The sequence below is a fragment of the Triturus cristatus genome, chromosome 10 (genome assembly GCF_964204655.1).
Source record: "Triturus cristatus chromosome 10, aTriCri1.1, whole genome shotgun sequence".
Taxonomy (NCBI): domain Eukaryota; kingdom Metazoa; phylum Chordata; class Amphibia; order Caudata; family Salamandridae; genus Triturus; species Triturus cristatus.
The window spans coordinates 314,169,422-314,186,160 of NC_140593.1; the positions used below are offsets into that span (position 1 = coordinate 314,169,422).

The 16,739-nt window shown below is 45.3% G+C and overlaps 1 protein-coding gene across 1 annotated transcript in view; it reads right to left on the reverse strand.

The window, feature by feature from the left end:
• CFAP69 (cilia and flagella associated protein 69) overlaps positions 1 to 16,739 on the reverse strand; it is a 630,939-nt gene that overhangs the window by 418,850 nt on the left and 195,350 nt on the right. Inside the window, exon 5 of the mRNA XM_085631353.1 lies at positions 5,548 to 5,624. Coding sequence (XP_085487479.1) covers positions 5,548 to 5,624 — 77 coding nt within the window. The remainder of the gene's footprint in view (positions 1 to 5,547; positions 5,625 to 16,739) is intronic.

Consider the following 16,739-nt stretch of genomic DNA (forward strand, 5'->3'; position numbering starts at 1 on the left):
CAAGTAAAAAAAAATCTATATCCAACTAAAAAAGAAATAGGTTTATCAAGGCTTGTTCAAGCTTTCTTTAGGTTCTATTTGACTAGCAGCCTGCGCATTTGGCTGTTTTGGTGAGTACCCATTACTGAAAGTTTAACATATAATTCAATTTTGTTTGGGACCACAGAGGTAAAACATATAAAGTTGTTACAAACAGGGGGCCCAAAATATATACTGCCATATATACTGCCTGATGCCCCACAAATCCTTAAAATCTCACTGACTACATCTTACAATGATCCACACTGTACATGTCATTCAAGTGCTTCTCTCTTTTGGTTGCTTATCAGGCTTAAAGTTAGGGACAAAGGCTGCTTTATGCTTATGTGGTTTTGTAGCATGAACTTATCATATCAAACGATTCCATGAAAACTATGGTAGACTTGTCTCTGTTAAAGTTCTAGGGTGAGATGTGGCGAGCCTTATAAAAGTAATACTTACTGAGATGATGTTTTGCAAAATTATCAGTCAACCCTTGAGAACCTGCAAAACTTGATCAAAACCTAAAGCCATCACCAACTGAAGTGTGTGAAACAGAAGAATATGCAGCCCAGACCAAACAAGTGCTCAGCTGTGTATCTCTCTCTCTCACATGGAGTTGGGTCCTGATTCTGGTATCACCCCAAAGAGCCAAGTGCAAAATCTGTAGTAAACTCTATTAGTCACAAACCATAGATGCCTGTAAAACTGCTGCACATAGCAGCCCATAGGGAGATCAGACAAGGACTCAGCTGTCACAGTTCCCATCCTGCATGGTTTGAGTGTTCACTGCAAAGACTAAGTTAGCATTTGAGGGGCTGTCATGGACTTTGTCTTGTACATTTGCTGTCACTTACGAGTCACACCTGCGTGGTCATCATAATGACCAAACCATATCTTGAGCTGCATCAACATACACACAAACTCACCAGTTAAAGTGTTTCCAGCCTGATCATGATTGTAATGAAAAATTATAGCAAATGTTGATATTGCAGCATGTAAGGATGGTCCACTGGTGCCATGAACTCTGAAAAGCACTTTCAATGAGTCAGATGAGGAATCACTGGGCCAAGGGCTTAAATATCTTGTCACTTCATTCAGGGAAGAATAACATGCTTAGGCACTGTAATGCCTTCTGAAAGGACCCAGCATCTGAAATCCTGGGAACCCTTGGTGCAGGGAAAGAATAGGCATACTGAAAGCAGAATTATAAATGAATTCATGTCTGCATAGTGGGTATGTGAACAACTCTGGAATGTTGATCACGCTCTTTGCTGCAAACTCTGCCCCCAAACTGATTAAGACCTTCCCCATCACCTCACCTTGTGAGTAACTGCTGATTGTGGTGTTCTTCTATATTTATTGACGGTCCTCCTGACTAAGGGTGACAGCATGAAAAAAGGCAAAGTAACTATTCCCTGCAATCTGCTGACACATGAAGCTTTGCAACATGGGGATTGTCTGGCCCTGTTTAGAAGCCTCAGGGCAGACAGAGGCTCCTAAGCACCAACAATGGTGGCTGAGGTAATTTGCCACAGGTATCCTGCAGACATGGGGTCAGGTTCAACTCTTTCCACACTTGAATCTCAGGGTGACTAAGGCAAGCGGTTACAGCCTTGTCAGGGAAGTAGTCTGCAGGGATACAAGCTCCAAACTCAACATTAAATGATTGAATAATATTTCGAGAGAGCGCTGCAGCAGTTCTGGGAATACAATCCTAGAGGTGAGCAGAAGGTTTACAGCTGTTGAAACACCCACATTTTCAGATCCTTTCTGAAAGTAGAGTAATCAGGTGCAAGCCTCAGGGAGAGGCTTGCAACCAACAGACATTCAGCATTTAACCAACAGACAAAATAATTATTAATGCCTAACCCAGTGCTTGTCTTTTTTTTAAAGAAAGTACTGTTTAATCTCATAGCAGTACATAATACTACACAATTCAATCATGTATACAAGGCAATGATCAGGGTCATGGTTTTCTATTATGGCTCTACACCGCTGATCTCCCTCTATGCTGTCTCCCACCCAAGTGAACCTTGATAAGTTTGTCCGCAAACATTTAAGATGGAAGCATGACTAAGGCTCAGGTGCAGATGATGGTGCCCCATAACTTAAATGTGCAATCAGTTCACACGTTTGTTCGAATTCTTAACCACGGTAGTGTAGTGGGTAGAAATGTGGTCTTTCAAGGCAGAGGCCTGCCGTGAATGGATGCAGTCCTTCGGAGGCCACCAACGATGCCGGGTGTGACTCTTAAGTCTCCACAAGCAGCCTCCCAGATTTGTCCAGAATTAATAGTGTCAATCAAGGGTTCTCACCCACATGCAAGTGGGGGCTTGGTTGCTGCAGTCCTGTGCAGCCAGTGAGGCAGGTGCAGCCCCAATGGGACTGAAGTATTGACTCTTAAACAGGCCATGACTGGGCTGACGCGATCACCAAGGCAGTTGCAGATCTAACCAAGTGAATGCTATGCACAAGGCAGTTGAAGTTCCAGCTGGGCCATGGAGTGGAATCACTTGGATTTATTGTGGTGCCCTCCTAGGAACCCCTGTTAGACCGGGAGACACTCTGGCCTCACTCTCACACTGTCCACTTTCTCTAGATATTGCTCCATTCAGGAACATGCTGGCTTCCTGCTCCTGAACAGACTGTCCTCCTGCAGGACAAGACAGACTCCTATCGTTTCTCAGTAGGCAGGCAGGTTTCTGGGCTATAGTCAGGCTATTACCTCCTACAGTAGAAAATTCAGACTTCCAGGGATGTCCCCATAACCCTGTGAAACTGTCTGTCAGGCAGAGACCAGCCCGGGTCACACAGCAATCAATCAATTCCCTTGTGGAGCGCTCCTTTCCTTGGCTATAAAGAGCTTGGAACAGGAACAAACGAAGGTGGTGGCCTGGGTTCAACTAACACATTTTCTAGACATGGGATTTTTCTCCACTGTCTCAAAATTCAAAGCTGATTTGGGTGGTTTGCTTTCAAGTGACCATCTCATAGCACCATTACTGGTTCCATGATACCATCCTGCATTTCTCTTTTTCATGTTCTTGATGAGAGTACCGAAATTTAAATCCCTCTGTTTCACCATAAGGAATTAGAACCTTAAAAATTCTCTATTTGATGAGCATCCTCCTCCGATGGTTATATCTGCCTGTTTTCTGATGGATGGACCTCTAAAGAAATTCTCTTGAACAGTTTTTAGAATATGAGGGGCCTTCAATCACGCTCCCCATTCAACTCAGCTCAGTAACAAGCTGTAATGGAGCCTAGAAAGTGGCTTACCTTGGGTTACAAAGGCCATTGAAGCTGAAAGCTGAGCTGACATTTTCTGCTTGGTTTGTCCTCTGCCCCTTAACAGTTTTATTTATGCTGGTAGCCTTACGAAATATGTACTCCACAGTGTATAGAATATTCCCCTACAGTACTGTACAGTATTAAAATGCCCAATCATGACTAACAGTGTAAATGGCTAGGTAAAATTCCTAAATATTTCCAAAGAAAACCTAATTCAGGAGTAAAACCTCGTGTTTCTAGGGGAAATACACCTTTTGATAAAATCAACAGTGTAAAGTTCAGCTTAAAAAAGGTACTTTGACAAATCCATCAAATGTGGCGACAAACTTGATGACTTGGTGTACTTTTTAGATACAAAATAATACCTCATACACTCCAATGGAAGGAATTTCTGGAAGCTGAAAAAATACACCGGATAAGATGACAGCCAAATCCCACTCTATGTGTATTTCAAAGAACTGGAAACAATACATCTTGCAGACAGCTGCACTGTCAAGTTATATGTAAAATTGCTACTTAGGAGTTGGAGCCATCTCAGGATTTAGTTGGCACAATCTAATTTACCTTAACGTCAGGTAAAGCATTCAGACTACTTGCATCCTGCAATTACTGTAAGGTTTCATGAACCCCATGCCTCCAATCACTTGCTGGGTTCTGTAGGAGAATCACTATAGGTCTTATGGGTTATTGAGGGAGGAGGGCTACTGTCTTTTCTTTCTCTGATTTCTGCCTGGACTCTGCAGACAGTGCCTTGGCAGTTGGCATTGGGCTGCCCTTTGAAACCTTTAAGGCCATACATGCAATCCTAGATCAGTTCTTTGACATACAGGATTGACTTCCTGCACCAGCTCCCTGCCTTGAGAGGAATCCTTCTGTAATGTTTTGATAATATTGTCTGTGATGAGCCTGTAGCTTACTGCTGAACTTTCAGCCATTCTAAATGAGGGCCACCTTGGTTCCACACTCTAGAGCAAGCACAGTGTGGGCTGAAGAGGGCAACTGTTCTCACAACTTGGTCAGGACAGCTACAATCCCACACTTACTAGAATTGAACAGCACCAGATACTACTTTCCTTCACTGAAGCGGGCATCCTCTTCTCGCTGGAGGCCAGATTCAGAGACGATCAGCAAAACATTTTTATAACCAACCATGGTTGCCTTCAGTGTCCAGAGGGCGATTTCTAATCTTTCTCTTTTTTCCAAGAGGAATACCTGGGTCTAAAAAACTGAGATGTGCACCAAAGCCTCGGTGTCTTCTATTTATGCACCACCAAAGGATTTTGACTGTAGCCTAGGTCCATTAGAAGCACTCTCTACCAACTGCGCTCTCTGTCGAAAAAATATACATTGCCATCTCACTCCTTTCTCTTCAGATCAGTACAATGAAAGCAAGCATTGCATTCAATAAGTCTTCACATGAAACGGTGAAAGGTGCCTTTCTTTGACATCACCTTTTGCCTCTGCTGCAACATTTTAAACATGAAGGCCTCTCTTACTGGGTTGTTCTCTATGGTCCTTAAGAGTTGCTGGAGTTCTAAAATGCTAGCATGTGTGTCTTCAAATACAGATCCTCCTTACACACATTTGAAGTGATATTGTAGTTAAATTTATTGTTATGCATTGCTCTCATAGAGAGTCATTAGCGTGAATGACTGGATTATAAATTCAGTAATTCACTGCTATAATGTACGAAGAGTGGGTCACAGAACTTGTTAACCACTGTTGCCAAGTTATAAAGGAATTCCAGGCTGCTATGATAAGGTGGTCTGAGTGGCGCTGGAAAGAAGGGAGCACAGCTTCTGGAGGGAAGGGAAGGCACAGAGAGTGGTAACGGTGGGTAATAGGAGACCATGTATTTATTTTTAATTTGGGACAGGGAAGAGATGCCAAGTTATGTATGGACCCTCATTACTCCTTATTACTCCTCTGCCCCTGCGTAGCTGTTGAAAACAAGGGCAGATGATTCTTGGGGCCATACATAACATATAATTACAGATGGGTAAAAAGTGAATTACTGGTACTTTTTTCACTTCGGGACTCCGAGTGACATAGACAACTAGAGCTTCGCTCTCATTGTCGATAGAATGTCACTCAAAATACCTCAATGAAAATAATTCAGGTAATTCGCTGTTACCCATCTATACGTACATTAATGCAAATGATTAATTATCTCCAGCAACACTGTATGCAAAAGGAAGCATCTTACAAAAAATACAAACATTAAAAATGCCTTACCCAATTGTGAAATTGATTCTGAGACCACTTGGGCATATTTTATTTCATCTGAGGATTTTGCTTTTAAAAATGGCAGCCTAATAAGAACAGAAGTTTAAAAATCAGTAACAATAACACCAATAGCACAATATATAATAAATAATAGTTTGAAGTAATAAATAGCCACAAGTGATTAATACAGCCAACAAATGCTCAATGTGTAAAATCAACAGGGCAAAATTGTATTTAAAACAATCAGAGTGAAAACAGAAATTATGAACATTTTGTCACACTGAAGCTGTTGGGGCTACAAGAGAAAACAATACATTTAGGTTTGATTTTATTTTTAACAATAGTATTGCCAATGTTGGGGTGCCGTTTAATGTTTAGAAACAAATGTGTTAATGTTAAACAGATGAATGAGGCAAGTTTCTTTATAATAGTACATAATTCATCTTTGGTTTAGTTTTGTTCGCACAGATAATACGTGGTCTCCAAGCATATGAACATATCAATGGTATGCATTATAAATGGGAAGTTGTAACTAAGGCAAATGAACCAGGATGGTAGAGTAAAGGAGCTTTAGGGATCTGACTTTCACTTGATCTCATTAGGCTGACCTGTGCTTTTCTTTCTTTGACATGTTCATGACAGGAAGTGTCTCAATCAGCCATAGAGGCGTTGGGTTGGATGCCTGACTAAGAGTCAGCCACATTCACTACAGTCCACTTCTACTTGAAGAAATTACAATGTAACTGTGGGCCTACGTTGTTATCTTAATGAGGTCCGTATGAGGAAGATTTTTGGAGTTCTTTAGCCACATTTACATTATTTAGATTTTTCTCATGTTTGAAAGGAGCATCAAGTCTTTGCAAGATATATTTTGAGGGCCCATGCATTTGAAATCAATTGAAGACTACGCACAAATTTTAAATTCCCAACTCTTGAGGCGTCCTTGATGCTGTCAATGGTGGCTGCTTTATAGAACTTGTATTTCTTAAACCGTTCTCTACGGCAGCCACGCAGTGGTACAATGTAGCAAAGTAAACATTGACACAGCCAAATAGCTTTACTATTTGAATTGAATAAGCTTTATTTCGATACATAGATATCATAAAAGCACATACAATAATAAAAATGTAAACAATCTAAATATCGAAAATATAAAAGTAGCAGCAACACCTAAAGTTCCTAAGCAGATGGAAATTAAGTTAAAAAACCACATATAGACGTAATAAATAGGACAATTATGTTAAAAAGATATATCAGAAAAATTGATCTGCATTACATTTGAGCTGCGAGACCTTTGGATCTTAAAAGCCAGGCCCACCTAAGAAACTTGGAGAGTGCACAGACATACAGGGTTCTGGTATCAGATTTGAAGATACGCAAAGCATGATTAAAATCTCTGATCCCCATGTCTCTGCACAAAGGTTTAAGCCAAAATGTCCTAGGGTATTTGTATTCCGGACATGCAAATAAAATGTGCGCAATTGATTCGGGCCTGGTCTCGCAGAAGGGACAGTAAGGTGGTGTTTGTAGAGGAGGCTTCCAGCGCGCGGTTAGTTCGCGGACTGGAAGAGTACCAACCCTAAATTTAAAATAAAGAGCGCGGTCAAAGGGTTTCTGAATAATATCCAGATAAGGCTCATAGCGCACTTCATCTTTGAGCCTTAAAAATTCAGTGGTGCATCTGGCACCATGGGAGCTTGAGTTCCTCTTTGCAGTAACCCAATTCCAGTAGATTAATTTCAATTCAGATTTAGGTGGGGATGTTCTGTTCAACCAGGCATCTTTTAGGCCAAGTTCAAAGAGTAAGGACTTAACATCCTTTAACCATTTGATCTTGTGCCAGCAAGGCATGGAAAGGATTTCAGCCAGACCCTCAGCATACTTCTCTAACTCCGGAGTACGCCAGAGCCGAGCCCAGAGAAGGAGGGGACGGACTCTTGCCATATCCTTCAGAGCTTGACACCCTAAGTCCATCAGCAGGGGGGTAACAGGAGTACTCTGGGGAAGTGCCATCAGTTCCTTAAGGAAAGTCGACTCAGATTTAGCGAGCTGGTCGATATTATTCATACCCCATAATTCAGCTCCGTAAAGTGCTGAACTTACACCTCTAGCTTTGTATATTGTGAGGGCGGGTGCTATTGGTCTGGAGGAAGATGTTCGATGCTCTCTAAGGAGGGCACCAGTAATCCGCTTATGGTTTAAAAGCATCTTGTGTATATGTGTCGACCACTGCATTGTGTCCGAGATGCGGATACCCAAATAATCAAATTCTTTTACCCTTTCCAGGTTGGCTGAATTAAGTACAGGGGGCCGACCTATCTTCTTTGGTGGGTTCAGAATTAGATATTTGGTTTTAGCAGAGTTAATTATAAGCCCTCTATTAGTGCAGAAGGATTGAAAGCTGTCCAGGAGAGTTTGGAGACCCATTGGTGATTTTGATAGTAAGAGGGTGTCATCAGCAAAGAGGAGAGTTGGAACACGCTCGCCCGCCAGGGATGGTGCATCAGAAGGAACTTGTGCCAAATGCTCCACTACGCCATTTACATAAAGTGAAAAGAGAGTAGGGGCAAGAACACATCCCTGGCGGACGCCCCTCTTCACTGGAATTCTCTCCGTTTTTTGGCCTTGGGAGCCCCAGCGTACCTGTGCGAAGTTCCCCTCATGTAATTTACATAGAAGAGTCAACAGATAAGGTGGAATCTTCAAAGTAGCAAGGACATTCCAGAGGGTGGGACGAGGGACTAGGTCGACGGCTGTTTTAAGATCTATAAAGGCAAGGTAGAGACTACCTTTCCCAAGAAAAACAACCTTCCAATAAATGAGGAGCAGTCTGAAGACTTGCTCAATAGTACCAGTCCCGATTCTGAAGCCCGCCTGATAGTCCGAGAGGATGTTGTTGTCATTTATCCAGGATAGCATCCTTTCCAGGATCACTTTCCCTACAACCTTCTGGGTTGAGTCTATCAGGCTAATAGGGCGGTAGTTAGCCGGGTCGTCCCTACCGCCTTTCTTAAAAATCGGAACAACCTCGGCCCCCTTCCAGGAATCCGGAACCGGAGCGCCATTCACAATGGCGTTAATTAAGGTTGAGAGAAGCTTCCCCCATCTTACTGGATCAAGTCTAAGTATATCACCGGGAATACCATCTGGGCCTGCTGCCTTCTGGGGGTCAATGGATTTTATACCATTAATCACTTCCCCTTCAGTGAAGGGATTGAAAAATGCTGAATCCTTGAGCTGCGGGGCTTCCAAACAGGGAAGGTCCCCCTCATTCTCAGGACAAGGAGAGTATAGCTTGGAGAAATGATCAAACCAAGCCACACAAGAAATGTTTACTATTTGGCTTTTCAGTGTTTTTAAGCCATGTTGTAAAGCTGTGTGGATGCTGTAAAACATCAAGGAATGTAACAACAACAAAAAAGCACTCTCACACGACCAGGGCTCACTGCGTCACAGCGCTTTGTTTTTTACACTACTCAGCAGGTGGGCTGCTGAACAACATGGCTAAAACACATTTCCACAACCAATAGATTCTTGCATAAGCGAGACCTATTGACTTTGCCAATGCTTGATCCCAAAAAAGCAAAATGGAGACAAAGTGGATAGGAGGGGGAAGAAGGATGTGACACTGTGGCCACAGCTGCCGACTTTGGAACTGGGGAACCAGGTTCAAGTCTCCCTACCAGCTACACATCCTGTCACTTTAGGTTAGTCACTTCATCTCTCATCTACAAAAAAAATGAATGTAAACTTGTGTAATGTTACTTGTGCTCATGTAAAGTGCTCCAATAACTTTGGGTTGAGTTTGCACTATATCAATATGCCACAAAATCACTGTTTAACAACACAACAAATGTGAACTTGTGTATTGTGAAACAAGTTACTTAACTTTGGTAACTCCTTTACTGCTAGAGAGTCTATATAGTCACAGATTCCTTACCTTAGAATATTCCCCAGCGGACAGACCGGATCCGTATTTTTTTCTGAGCAGTCCCTTTTGTGTTCCGGTAGGTGACGCCGATTGGTTCTATGTTGGCATCGTTGATGCCAGAAGTGACGTGTGGGGTGCCTGTATAGTGCCAAGCCAGCGTGCAGACCTCAGTTTCGTGACTACTTTCCACGCCAGAAGCACAAAGCCATACTGACGTAATGTGACCAGTGTGTCGCAGTGAAGTCCTCAAGGACCAATTTAGAAGGAACCCACAGTTTGCAGAGCAGAGAGGATGGGAGACTCTGTAAAAAATATGTGGCTTGATCGAGTCTCTACAGTTAAGGCGTAACTGAAGGCAAGTAACTTGTTCATCTGACAGAGACTTCTAGCAGAAGATTCCTTAACCTTAGCATAGATACTCAAGCAATACCTCCAAAGAAGAGGGTCTGCAAACAGGTTAAACTAAAAAGTCCAGGAGGACCGAACAGGCAAAATGACGATTAAGCTGGACCCGAGTGTCTGGGCAGTAGTGCTTGGTAAACGTGTGCAGTAATGCCACCTGGCTGCCAGACAGACAACCAGAATGTGGACTCCACAAGCTAATACAGTGGTCGCAGCCTTGGCTTTGGTAGAATGAGCCTGCAAGCCTTCAGGGTTTTTTTTGGCCAATGCATAGCAGATCTTATGCATAGTACAAACCAAATGAAGATGGTTTGTTTCTGCACTGCTTTCCCTTATTTAGCTCCAGCACGTCCAACAAAGAGTTGATCGTCCACCCAGATATCTCTTATGCGATCAATGTAGAACAATATCGCTTTTTTGGATTCAGATGGTGAAGTCTCTCCTCTTTCTTGGATTAGTGAGGTGGAACAAAAAAGGTCGGCAGCAAGATATTCTGACCGACGTTGAAGGGTGTTACCACTTTTGGCAGAAAAGAAGCACAGGTACAATGGACCAGTTTGTTTGGGAAAAAGGTAGTGTAGGAAAGTAGGATCAGCTTTCATGGTCACCCCTACTTTTTGTCATTATGTTTTACTGATAAGTCTGACTGGGATCCTGCTAACAAGGAAGCCAGTCTCTGTGCTTCCTCCCTAAATTGGACATGATTAGTACTTAGGTAAACTCCAGATTGGCTACAGGTGTACCCACATAAGTCCCTAGTATATGGTACTAAAGTACCCAGGGAATAGGTACACCAGGGTCCTTCCATGGGCTAAAGCATGTATTATGCCACCCATGAGAGACCCCTCAAATTGCGACTCCAGGCCAGTCATTGCAGCCTGTGTAAGCTGGTGCTAGCACCACTTACGACAGATATACGTTTTCTTATATCTATGTCACCCCTAAGAAAGGCATTTCAATCCTAAAGGCAGGGTGCTCTGTTGTAAGTGTAAGGGTGCCCCTGCATGAGTAGGTCACCCCTACAACCTTCGGCGTCCATTCTCCTGGGTTGTAAGTGCATCATCCATAATAACATATAGAGTGGCCATGCGTCATTACGCGAGGACCATCTCTAAACTGGCTGTAACGAACCCTGTCATGTTTGGTATCAAACATGTTGGAATCATACCCCCACACCATAAATAATGTGGGAGGTATGATTCCATGCACTGTAAAGCTTCTCCGGGAGGCCCTCAGTGCTTCTGTACTGGTATTCCAGAACCGGACAGCAAGCTACGGCTGCTGCCGACCAGAGACATGTTTCTGCCCTCCCGATACTGAGCCAAGCTCGAGCAGGGGAAGGCAGAACAATAGATATTCTGTCACCGGGAGGTGTTACCACCTCACAGACAGGATTTAGTGTATTGGGGCAGGGTGGGGTCACTTGCCTGTGCCACTGAGACTGCTTGGTGCCCTCCTTGCATACTCCAGTTCATACCAGTTCAGGCAGCAATTGGCTCCCGCTCTGGTGCGAAACTGGACAAAGGACAAAGGAGTATCCTCCCCACCGTTCAGCCCCTCCCCAGGAGGGACCCCTGAATCGTCCCAAACCTTTTCTAAGAGTAATTAAGGGCTTACCTGTGTGTGTGGGTCCCTAGATTCGTCTTGGGACAAGATTCAGATCACATACCACTTCAACTTCGAACGTCTGGACTCTCAGGACTTTGCTTGGGAACCGAGACTGCACCGGGGAAGATTCCTGCTGCTCCTGGTCTGCAACATCTGGGTCCGTGCTCCATATGGGTTCTTCACCAGACCTGTGGACATCCACGACACTTGAAGGAATCTGCATTGGAGTGAAGGAGTCACTCCCCTTCATCTGCAGGCACTGCAACAAAGCTGACCGGTCTGCTGATCCGGGTCTCCCACGGACTCCAAAATCTCAGCAACACAGGTGATAGTTCTGCAACTCCCTCAAGGCCTGTCTTCTCGCCGAGTTCGAGGCCAGTGTCCCTCGGCAGAACCGCTGGAACAGAACCCCTCTGCACAGCGTCAACTTGACGTTGCCAAGGCTTGTTGACTCTCTCCTCCAGAGATCTTCTGGCTCCAAGAAGCTCCTACCTCCAGCATCTCCTGCAGTCAAGATCCTCGCCTGCATCGCATCCTCTACACCCTGGGCCTTTTTCAGTTGTGAGCTGCTCAAGGTCCTCTTACAACTCCTGTGCCTCCGGCCCGTGGGTCCTCTTGAGGGTCTTCTTTGGCTACAGTAGGCTCCCCTCCTTGCTAAGGGCCTTCTCTGACTTATCTGCTTGTGGTGAGTCCCTTGGACCTTGCTGGTTCCGACACTGCACCTTTTTCATCAACTATGTTCTTTGTTGCTGCCAAGGCTTGTTGGTACCTCTGCCGGTCACTGACCTCCTGGCTGTCGACATCCGACGCGGGACAGCTCCTGGTCTTCCACAGCGTTGCCTGGTCCGCACTGCTGCAACTTGAAGGGCACCGTCAACCTCTCCTGCATCCACAACATCGGTGGGCATTCGTCTTCCATGCCTCCTGGTCACTCCTGAGTGGCATAGACTCTGTCCCCTCTGCTTGCAGGTTTTCCTCACCTTGAATCCACCTTTGGGCTACACCAGACGCCTTCATCTTCTTCTCTAGCAGCACCTTTCCTGAAGCCCTCCATTGCGGTCTACGGCAGTTTCCGACATCACTTGACACCTATGCACCCAGCTTCCTTGGTGTAGGTATCCTGGTTCCTTGGGTATCCACAGGTGGGGTGACTCTCCAACCTTCCATCTTCCACAGGGTGTCTCCACGGTCCACTGGGAAGGGTCCTTTTTCTTTAAAACTGCAACCGCGACTTACCCATTGAACACGCAGTGGTGTTCAGACTCTGCACACGACCTCCGTGGGGTTCCTAGATACTCATCTTGGGTGGTTCCTTGGGTTCCCGTCTCTTCTACCACTTCTGGGTCCACTCTTGTTTTGAGTCGTGGTTCGCATTCCACTATTTTAGTATATGGTTTTGTCTCCCCCTGGAGACCATTGTGTATTTGTGCTACTTATGTGTACTATTTCCTAAGTATTGTGTGTATTGTGCTTATATCTTCGGGTAGGAGATAATACATTGTGTCACTGAGTGTAATAAAATACCTATTTTTATAACTACACTGTGTGATTCTTTATCACTTAACCTATACCATAAGATTAAGTACTGGTAAAGCAAGCTGCTTTACACTCCTTCTGCACTAAGCCTGAAGGCTGCTCTCCACTGATACCACTTAGAGAGCTTTCTAAAGTTGTCTAAGACCACTAAAATTACCATAAGGGTTGTCTGGATTAGTGCATGGTGCTACACTTACATAAGTGAGCACCATATACTAAGCCAGCCTCTCACAGGGAGTATACGATGGAGGGGTTAACCTAGAGCATCTGTAGTTCGCTTACCCTCCTGGCCAATGTTATGGCCAAAACGAAAGATTGTTTTGATGGTAAGAAGTCGAGGAGCACAGCTGTGCAGGAGCTCAAATGTGAACACAGTGAGGACTAAATTTAGGTGCCACTGGGGTATAATAAACAGAGTAGGGGGAAAAAAATGTTAAAGGCCTTTGAGGAACTGGTGGGGTTGAGCCAGCAGCCACAAGAATACTGAGATGGCTGAAAGGTACTCTTTACCTGTGCCCAAAGCAAGGCCAAGCGATGCGAGGGACAATGCAAATGAAAGGAATTTGGACATGGGTGCAGACAGAGGATCAATCAATTTGACAGTACATCAAGCCACAGATTTGTTCCATCGGCATGCATATACAATGTTTGTTGAGGAACGTCTAGCTGCCAAGACGACATCACCTACTTCGGGAGGAGGATCGAATCCTGTCAACAATCACCGCTCAATCTCCACGCATGCAGTTGGAGAGTGCACAGGTTTGGATGCAGAACCATGTCCTATTGCTACAACAGAAACCGCTCCTGAAGAGGCACCCTAATTAGAGAGCCGAAAATCATGTTCAAGAGTTCGGGACATCATACTCTCCGTGCCTAATCGAGAGCCACTAAGATGACTTGGGCCGGTCAGTCCTGAGCTTCTTGAGAACTCGGGGCAGGAATGATATTGGAGGGAAGGCGTACAGGATTCCAGAGTGCCACTCGAGACAAAAGGTGTCTCAGAGCGAAAGCCACTATGGAAATTGCTGACATTACGCATTCTCTGTAGTGGCAAAGAGATCTAATCAAGGTTCTGTCCAATTGTTGAAGAGGCCCTGGACCTTCTCCAGGTGAAGACACCATTCATGATCCATGAGGCATTGCTGGCTGAGTTTGTCTACACTGGCATTTAGGGATCCCACTAAGAGTTGCATGGCCATGGAAGTTCCAGCCATGTCCAGAGTCCTAGAGCTTCGTGGCACAGGTTTCAGGACTCCACTCCGGCCTGTTTGTTGCAGGACCACATGGCGGTTGTGTTGTCCCTGAACCAGCCTATCCATGATCGATAGGGAGAATGTTTTCAGTGCCAAGCGTATCACTCTCAATTCCAAAATGTTGATATGGAGCTGAGACTTCAGCAGAGACCAGAGTCCTCTGATCTCCACCTCTCCCAGGTAGCTGCCCAACCCAGAAGTGATGCATCTTTGACCACTGTAAGTTCTGGGTGGGTAAGGGAGAGGGGTCTACCACTGATCCAAAGTTGGTTCGACAGCCACCACTGCAGGACGATTGCAGTTCTCTCCAATATCTTGCCCAGGACGGAGAGATTTCCCTGATGCCGAGTCCACTGGAACTTCAGGTCCCACTGCAGAGCCTGCATATGCCAATGGATGCGAGAGGCCAGGAGACTCGCAGCCTCTGAGTCAGTCTCACTGAAATTCAAGTCAGAAGCTGAAACATACATTTCACAGCCTGAATATTCTAAACTTGCTGCTCTGGTGGATAGGTGCAAAAGTGTACTGCGTCCCAAATGGCTCCGATTAAAGGGAGCATCTGAGAGTCAGGTGAAACTTCAGGACATTGATAGAGGACCCCAGTGAATGCAGGCAGTTCAATATAGTCTGGAGGTGGGTGACGACTGTCTGGGGTGAGCTCACCTTTAGCAGCCAGTCGTTGATGTGGGGGAAGGCTGGAACCCCTGCACAGATGGGCTGCAACTACCGCCATCACCTTTGTGAAATCCCGAGGCATGCTGGTAAGTACAAAAGGGAGCAAAGTAAACTGGAAATGCTCTTGACCAACCATAAAAGGCAGGTAACATCTGTGGGCTGGCATGGTGATTATGTGGAAACATGCATTCTACAAATCAAGCTCTACCATCCAATATACAGGGTCCAAGGAAGACAGAACGTGAGCTAGAACTTGTGTTTTGAAATGTTATTTTTTCAGGAAGTAGTTGATAGTGCGTAGGTCTAGAATAGTATGAAGCTCTCTATCCTTTTTGGGCACCAGATAGTAGCAGGAATATCAACCACGCGCCGGATGCCTCTTGGGAGGCAGCTGTACGCTTTACAAGTGTCATTAATTTAATTGAATTGAAATCTGATGCTGGCATCCTCTTGTGGCACCTTTGGCCAAAGGAGCCTGTACTTCCTGTTGCAGGAGAGAAAGGTAGTCCTTCATTCATTTGTCTGAGAATGAGGGCAAAGGCAGCAAGGTTTCTGTAAAAGGACCCATTCGTCCAATGTCATTGTTTGCCATTGGGTCAGGAGATGATGGATCCCGCCACAAACCAGCTTCCCATGATGTCTTATATTAAAGGAGCTTAGAGGCTGTGGCTTCCGGTGAGGGGGAGAGGGGGAGACTGGGTAACCTCTGGTCCTGGGTCTCACAAGGTCTGTTGGAGCCGCGCCCATGGCCATGAAAGGACTGTGGATCCTGGTGGCAGTGGTGGCTAGAGGTGAAATAACGTTACTGGTAGCCTACTATAACCACGGAAGGAGCGAAAGTTGGAATGCAGCTGTCATGGGGCCATGATAAGCCCCAACAACCTGGCGGTGGTCCTGCTATCCTTTAAACACTCAAGTGCTGAAGCCATAAGGGATGCTGGGACAGCCCTGAAAAGCCAGTCGATCTCTGTCAGGCATGGTGTCTGAGTGCCACTGACGATGCATTTGCTCTGCCTAGTAAATCAGTTATGTCCAGTTCACAGCATATGGTGAACTTTCTGCGTCTCTACCATCAGTGATTGCTTGGGACAGTATGGTTTGGGCCTCCTCCGAGAGCTTAAGCAGCACTTGCGCACCTGAATCCCATAACATATGGGAATATTGACCCAATAAATATGCAGTGTTCCCAGAACGCAGTGCAAGGCTGGTGAAAGAGAAAATTCTCTTTTCAGAGGTGTAAAGCCTCCTGGATTCCCTATCCGGTAAGGTGGTAGGGAATGTGCCAGGGTTAACTTTGAGCATAGAGGCTTGGACTGCCAGGCTCTCTGAGGGTGGGGTGGTGGGTGAATAGACTAGATCCCTGAATGTGGGGTGATGGCGGCGAGCGATGGTCCTATGCACATGACTGCCTGCGCAGGGCTTAGCCCGTGCCCCAGCAAGACATCAGTGAGGGCTTCATTAAATGGGAGTAGGGGTTCTGAGTAGGATAATGTACTGAAGAGGCTGCAGCACTACTGTCAAGACCTTCGTCTTGACCTCCACCAAGGGTAGCGTAAGGTCCAGGACCTCGGCCACCCCCCCACACCACTATTGCAAAGGAAGCCCTTTTTTCCAAAGCCACAGAAGGAGGGGAGAGGAAGACAATGTCTGGTGAGGGATCCAGACCACTGACTTTAGTCAGTTCCTTCTACTAGTTATCTTCGGCTATGGTCTCTTCTAGGGGAGTCACAGGGCTTTTTAGTAAAATAAGGGTTCGTTTCCGATTCAGACTGTTCAGGCCAGTGTCATGCGACACC